Source organism: Acyrthosiphon pisum, chromosome A1 (assembly GCF_005508785.2).
Source record: "Acyrthosiphon pisum isolate AL4f chromosome A1, pea_aphid_22Mar2018_4r6ur, whole genome shotgun sequence".
Classification (NCBI taxonomy): domain Eukaryota; kingdom Metazoa; phylum Arthropoda; class Insecta; order Hemiptera; family Aphididae; genus Acyrthosiphon; species Acyrthosiphon pisum.
In genome coordinates, this window is record NC_042494.1 from 117,957,167 (window position 1) to 117,965,779 (window position 8,613).

General features: G+C 29.7%; 1 protein-coding gene across 1 annotated transcript in view; it reads left to right on the plus strand.

Annotated features, from left to right (window-relative positions):
• Nucleotides 1–4,106: 4,106 nt before the first annotated feature.
• Nucleotides 4,107–8,613, plus strand: part of LOC100574036 (outer dense fiber protein 3-like) — a 9,225-nt gene continuing 4,718 nt past the window's right edge. Inside the window, exons 1-3 of the mRNA XM_008181891.3 lie at nt 4,107–4,151; nt 7,222–7,437; nt 7,528–7,717. Coding sequence (XP_008180113.2) covers nt 7,263–7,437; nt 7,528–7,717 — 365 coding nt within the window. The 5' untranslated portion in view covers nt 4,107–4,151; nt 7,222–7,262. The remainder of the gene's footprint in view (nt 4,152–7,221; nt 7,438–7,527; nt 7,718–8,613) is intronic.

Here is an 8,613-nt window from a genome sequence, read left to right on the forward strand (position 1 = left end):
TATAATTGTCCTCTAAAGTTTAGTAAAATATGCATTAATACTTTTAATTGAATAATTGATAAAGGTTTAATTTACTAGAGCTAAATAATTTTTTCTTATAACTATAACTTTTATAATGAAATTTGAACCATAAGTTTCCTATCTTGCTAGCGGTATAGCATGCAAAGTACCTATGAATTTAGCAATTTAAATTCTTTAAGAATGATTTAATAATCGTGATTTAAAATAAACTATTTGCAAGATATTTAGATAAATAGTCAATCTCAATATAGGTTTGTACCTAACTTAGGCATACTTTCAATCTGAGTTAATTACAGATTACAAATATTATTATAACAATAATCAAAAAGGTACCATTACCTATGGTTATATATTTACCTTAGCCACCTAATAAAGATTCTAAATTAATGCTATTGTAAGAATAGTATGATAGGAATTCATGATAGGAAAAGTACGAAATAAAATGTTGATGTCCAAAACTAAAAAATATGAAGGGTTATGAATTTTAACTCCTAAATTCATACTATGCATGTGATACCTACCAATATTTGGAACCCCTATGGTTCGAATTTCAAGTTTATTCCACTACGAGAAGAGGCCCACAAAACATTGCACTTTTTCCATTACACAATTTTTTTAACACCCATATCTAAGACATTAATGTCAACAATCGAATACCATTTACCAATTTACCATTATTACTTTACCCACTTAATAAAGAATCCAAATTTATAATATTGTAAGAAAATAACTGTGAAGTAATTAATAACGATTACCTATAATAACAAATTAAAATAATAATACTTATTTTGATGATTGTATGTAAAAATAAAAATAATGAACTGTTTGCCAAAAATTTTTTTTTTGAGAGAGAGAGTCATTAAATTACCGATTATCTACTTAAGTGTATAAAAATGTAGTTATAAGGAAAAATTATTTAGGTCTTGTAAATTAAACTTATACCAGTTATTTCAATTTCAAGTATTAATGCATATTTTGCTTCACTTTAGAGGACCATAGTTAATAAACTAGCGAACCATTCATCTAAATTCGTTTTGTAACTGAACAGAAATTATTATTTTTTTTTTTTTTGAGCGAGTATAATATTATTACTTACATAATTTAAATTAGTATTTTTTATAGTTTCTAAATATCTACTTAAAATTGTTAAAACCTATTTAAAGTAAGACTATATCTACCTATAAAAAATATTAAAATACTGCCCAATGCCCATCTCTGAATAGGTACCTACTAATATTTTCTGAATATTAACTTATTTACGATTCAAATTATTATTAATTAAAATTAGATGAATAGTTATTTAGTCTGTCTGCCTCATACTGTAAATTTGATTTTAATAACTCGAAGAATATTATGATATTATTTTAATATTTTGTAATTTTGACATTATTAACCAACAATGTACAAAAACTAACAGTGCACAGTTCTAAAAATAGATACTCCCAATGGCCAAAGTCCCAAGCCTAACTGATTTAATACATAAATAGTATATGATCCAAGACCCTGAAGCAGTACGCCAGTACCCCATCACATATAGGAACTGACGCATTTATATTTGTGTTTAATTTTATATAAATCAACAGTTCATATTTTATGTTTTAAAACTTAAAATTATGATTTCTCCATACACATGCAGACGGCTAGACGAGTATGCCTGGCTATTGCCAGTCTTGGGTATTGTTTACTCCGACCCTGCATTGCGTAATGTACTCGGTGCAGAAGAGTAGTTTATGAAGTTTTTTTCTATAATTATTGGCTAAATGGCATGCAGGTAAGTTATTTCAGCCACTTCTTAGAGTTTTTTGAAATATTCCGATATCCCATCACATATATAGTTAACTACATTAAGACATACATTATAATAGACGATGACACGTGCGGCGTGCAGTTCAAAATGTGCTCTTTTAGACTTTCGACCGTTGTGGCGTTGTGATATATTGATATTTACTACACCTTTATGTTATTATCATTCATATAATACTATAATAGGTATTCGTGCAATCGTGCATAGCGCATACCTACCTTTATATATTATATCTTATAGGTATATAATTTATATATACGAAAAAGTATAGCTGTATAAACGATCGTATACATAATAATATTATAGCCCCTGGATAAATGTTTGTACTACGGAACAATACGATATAATAATATAATAATAATATAATATTTAAAGGATACATGCACGTACGTTGCTGTTACCTGCTGCAGCCCGCACGCATAATATATACATACGTGCACATATATATGCAGGGTGTGATGAGTGCAGAGAGTACGAGTGGTATACTGCAGGTAGGTATAGTAATATATTGTATAATAATTCCAGCCGGATGCGTGTGGTCAGTTTGACGAGCGGTGACAGTGATTCGTGCGAGCACCTGAGAAAACACGCCGCAGATATATATTATGAGTGCCTACCTATACATATTGGTACAGAGGCCACGCGGTAGACGACTACAGGAGTCATGTCCATTTTGGATCGATCAAAAAAACACCACCTCTTACATGGGCCCTATTTGAACAATATCGGCGTTTGGCCGCAATCGGATTTACTTATTCGTATACTGCATATATACTTATATAATAATAATAATAATATATGGTGCATCATTGTGTCGCCTACAATAAACGCGTTATGATGACGGTTTTCGCACGTATTTGGAATACGCAGTCTGTGGTTTACCCCCCAGTCCCTCCCAATCTGAATTAAGTATATATACTTATAGGTACGTCCTCACGGTTTATATACACCACCGCGTACTCGGTTAACACACACACGTCACACCAGCATAGATGAATGTAACACGGCGATTTGGATGTACACGATTATTATTATTATGTGTGTGTGTGTGTGTGTGTGTTAGGATAGGATGTACCTATATTATATTTGTGCAGCATTCGCTGTCGTTTTCGTCACCTGCGGCTGCAGGAAACCTTGCGGATTTGTCTGATGGATTACGAGTGGGTTTCATTCATACGGAATAATAATGATGGTAAAAAAATAAATACGTTTCGACGACGATTATTTTTCCTTTTTTCAACCACTCGTAAAAATATATAATAATATATGACGCGACGTAGTTCTCACAGTCCGACAGACGTCGTCCCTTGCACTCACTGTTCAATAATATTATATGCCTTGCTAATCGTCCACCGTCTGCAGAACTGTATACCTATACATCATACAAACTGTCTCTATACGCTGGTAGTGTATATAATAATAATTTTCATAAACGCGACTTTTTTTTTATACGAGCAAATAAAATACATGATTATACCTTTTATGTACTTACTATTAAATATACTAAACACCAATGCTTTCGCACTTCGCACACGATTGTTTCCAAAGATACATTGTACAATAAGTGCCAAGTGGTCCTTATATTATGTATTTATGTGGTATTTATATGACTATATTTATAATCAGTAGAGTTTCACACTTTCACACCTGCATATATTGATGTATATATAATTATTACATCATTCGCTGTAGGTCTCTAGAATACCGCAAATCCATCTAAATAGAATAAAAATAGGAAAAAAATTGTATATCACCTCCCTTGTACATATAGTATTATCTTGTTGGGTGATAGTGATGACACGATCTGATGACACGCATTCAATTGAATGTGCGATGTTTGATAATACCTTTATATATTGCTACAAATATTACCGATAAGTAAAAATAAAATAGTGAAGACTTATAATAACTTAACAGAATTATATTGTCTCATCAGTCCCAGTAAATCCTACCGTTAGGTATAGTGCATGGGTCGATCGTCAATGCTGTATTGCTGTAGGTATAGTAATTAATATTATATTGTCATGATATATCTATGTAACTATATCGTAACAGTGAACTTCGAACACCGTAATTCAATCTTAAATAAATTATAAATAATAATAAATTCATCTTTTATACCCATGATCCAATAAACCAAATGTACGTCGTTTAACCGTACAGTTGTTTTTTAAGGACATTCGTTATTTCTATAGAAATATATCAATAAATAAACTTAAGATTTTTTTTAATTATTTATTTAATAATAATATATAATTTAAAGACATTTTTAAAATTATGAACGAGTTTTATAACAAATGTTTTGAAAATACGGATGCCTCCTTAGGTAAAATATTTTTTCAGTATAAACTAAACTATATAACAGCTATAAATATTACATAATAAAAAATCGATATACCTATATATATATATGACTAAGATCAGCGTAGTTAGTTAATTAATTAATAGTATTATTAAAATTATTAGTTTTACAGTATAATTTAGGTTCATTGGAAATCATTTTTTATAATTAATTATTCAGCATAATATAGCTATATAATATATATGTACTTAGGTACATTTGGAAAAAAATATTAAATTTATCATGTAGGTATTTTTTTTAAATTTATATATTGAGATAAACCATCTAAACAAAAAATTCATAGCATAAATTTGATAAATTACATCATTATTTTTTATATCAAATCATATTACATTATTAGCAGGGTTTCAACTCATTTTCAAAAAAATAAGTAATCGGAAAGTTTTAGAATACTGATAACCGCTTATTGTTGTGTTAGGATTTTAATATAAGTGAACCTCAGTTGCGTCCTGTAAAAAGGCATACAAGTATTTCGTCTCTGCAGTATGTTGGTCAGGTGGTAGACTTTTTTAGGGCTCTAATATTATTATATTGCAAGATATATTATAAATTACGATAAATATGGCTGGATTTTTTTTTCTGAATGATTTATATCCAGCTCAAAGTGAACAATTATCAAAATTGTCAACGAAATCAGATTAAAAAAATTAAATGAAAACAAAATAATAATAGATTAAAATTTGTAAAAAACTTTGGTATCAAAAAAGTATAAACTTAATTTTTAACTAGGTAATGTTTGATTGATTTATGGTTACATTTATACTATTTATTTATTCATTATCTATAGGTAGGTACCATTGGTGCAACTAGGGGGGTACTTTGGGTCCTTAGCACCCCCTAAGTCAAAATCAGCACCCCCTAAAAAATCTTTAGGTGTTATAGGTCTCATTGAATCACAAAAAAACCTGGAGCTTAAGCACCCCCTAGTCCAAATTTCTAGTTGCGCCAATGGTAGGTAATATATTATTGACCATATTGACTTTTGATTAGAATCAACGTATATTTGTTTTTTTGTTAAATTATAATTTACTAGCTGATCCGTGCATTTCGTTGCCCGTTAAATGTACCAACTCTATATGACTCAAACTTTGTTCAATTCGTTATTTAATATTCGGTGTAAGTATGGTACACCTTTAATACTTGACCGAATATTATATATACATACTAAGGAAGTGCTATATTATCAAAATAATATTGGATAGTTTAAAATTTATATATAGATATTCGAAAATATTTTCAACTCAAAACGTTTTGTTTTAAAGAAACAGCTAATAAATTATTTGTTGTGCACGCTAATACGTGTCCTTAAACAGCGTACTTGTGTATAAATAATTTTTTATGCTAGGTATATTTCTATGACGTTTAAATTGAAGTGTATATTATTTGTTGGTTATTTTATGGTACTTATATTTTATAATAGAATAATATGTTTACAGAACGACACTCGTTAAATATTCAAACCAGAGAGCGATTTATTTGTGTACATTAACGTAAATTATTTTTCGTACCTACTACCTACCTATACATATTTTAAAACTAATCTCGTTGCGTAGATTCATAAAAGGTATGTAGTACAATATTTCAAGAGGAAGTAGATAGAAGTTTTTGCTACATTTGTAATATATATTTTATTTCTGGCCATTTTTAAACAACAAAATAAAATTAAATGATTTTTAGATTTATTTGGTTTTACCACAGCTATCTGATCCCGTGCACTTCCGTCGCTCGTTAAATACTTAAATGTACCAACTCTTTATGACTCAAACATTGTTCAATTCATTATTTAATACTCGGTGTATGGTGTTCAAAATTTATCTTAACTTTTCCATTGCCTGGAATAAAAATTCCAGTTCGCAGCAGTATATTATTATCAGGTAGACAATCTACATGCGGTAGATCGCGGACCTCGTGCTGTTTGTACGTATAAGTGTATGATTTAACTATAAAGTATCAAAGTTATACACTTATACCAAGTTTGTCGTATTCCACCTATGGTTGATTAATATAATCAATTAATACAAAATCCTAACATAACCTAACCATACTCATTACTCATATCAGATGAATAAAAAAAGCCTGTCTTCTTCCCAGAGGTCTAATCTACACACAAACATTCATTTATAGTGGGTGATTCTTTTATCAAACAACACTCGTTATTTCAAAAAGTGTACATTTTTTTGAAATAATTTTTTTACATAGTTTCAAGTTGCTTATAAGATAATGTTTTTATTAAAAAATTATATGCGGGTAACCCCGTACCACACCACTCCCCTTATCAAAACTTTAAATACATATAACTCATAAACTACTCGCCCCAAATTCGATTTCCATGTATCAAAATACTAAGAAAAATATTCTGCTTTGAAATATATAATTAAAACCCTATGTTGTCTTTTAAAAAAGTAAAAAACTTAAAAAATTATAAAGATAAAAAATATAATTTTTTAATAAAAACGTTGTTTTATAAGTGACTTGAAACTATGTAAAAAAATATTTTCAAAAAAATTTACATTTTGAAATAATGAGTGTTGTTTGATTAAATAATCACCTAGTATAATATATATATACTGACAAAAAATAATAATACAAATAAACAAATATGCCCGATTAACCAATAAAAAAAAAAAAAATTAAAAAAAATTTGAGCCAAATCGGACCAGCCGTTCTTGATTGATGAGGTAACGTACATTTTTCACGCTCCAATTTTATCTATATAGATATATATATATATAGATTACACATTCAACAAACAAATTGTTATTTTTTTAATTATTAGAACTCTTGATTAAAATACACAAATTTCGTCTTAGATCTTTTGGAACGCAATTTTGTATACATTTTTACAGGAAGCAACTTATGCATGCTCCCAAGGTAAAAACTCTATTAAATGTTAACCGTTAATCGTTTGAAAACTGATGATAAATTGTTTTGGTTACCTGTTACCGGTTTTCAATATTTTATTTTATTTTTCAAAGATTTCTTTAGCAATAATTAATATTTATTATAATATTATTTTATACACATTGGCTTTAAGGTCCCGCACCTAATGCTTATCACCTCACTCCAACAATCGGTATGCCAAAGACAACTGACCCAAGGTTTTGGCAATCTCCTGCGTACACTTTGAGAGGCAAAAACGATTTTCCAATTTATGTTTCGAGCCCCGGACCGGTGTACAGAGTGGACCGGATGACACGGCATGGCCCATACACGACCGCCAAGGTCGACTTTGGAAAGGTTCTGGATAAAAGTCTGTGCACAAATCTGTTGGATAAACAAATAAATATAGTTTATATGTTAGTACACGAAAATATTATAATGCCGTACAACTCCGCTGTAGAGTTCAACGCACAGAGTCCGGGACCCGCTGCCTACTTGCCGTGCTATCCGAATTTGAAACGGGCGCCTACTCCAAAGTTGTTGTTACCCCTCACAGACGGAAAGATAAAAATTGGTCCTTCGCCCAACGCGTACACGTTGAGCAGTGATCATCGACCATATATCAAGAGTAGGCGAAAAGGATACACAATGTAAGTTTATAAGACAGTATCAGTATGCCAGTATATGCACTGCAGTCTACAACATATAGGTCGTCAATATTCATATTATACTCAATACAATATTATAATATTAATATGCACGGAATACAGAATATGGCCTATGCAGGCAGTGGCGTACGCAGGATTTTTCAGTGGGGGGGGGGGGGCTTGAAAATTAGTTACAATTTTATTTTTATTTTGTCCAGTCTAATAATTTCAGACGTTTATTAGAGGTATTTTAAAATGTTTGTAACTTTTCCACTTTTATAGTAGAAAAAATGCTCTGATCATAAACATCGATGCCGGATGTATGTTTTTGGAAGCGAATTGGATGGATCTAGTTGATACTTTTAGGAGGTCGAAATTGAAAATTCTCAGTGCTTTCTAAAATAATTGGAGAAAAAAAATGAAAATGTATTAAAATTGTTTGGTAACCAGCTTGGTTATACCGTCCTCATTTGGATTGTATTTGATTAATTATATTATTAATTTATTTTTCTATAAATATCAATAAAAAATTATTCATTCGGTCAAAAAGCTTAAAAATGTAATGCGAAAGTTTTTATTATAGCTAAAATATTAACTATACATAGGCACCATGGTTATGTTTTATAAGCATTTAAGGTTCAAATTTCGTCATAACCACAGTTAATTTGTAGTTCAAAATTTATAAAATATTAAATGTGTATAGCTAAGGCTAAACAATTTAATACAAGGTCTTCATACTAGTAATTCATACTTTTACCTAAAAATTACAGATGATTTACAAAAATTGGTATGCAAATACATTGTTTTTTCAAAAATTAATTCATTCTGGTAAGACATATATGAAATTTACGTTTTGCTTACTATAGTTGAGAGTTGAAACTTGATAATTATTTTTGAAA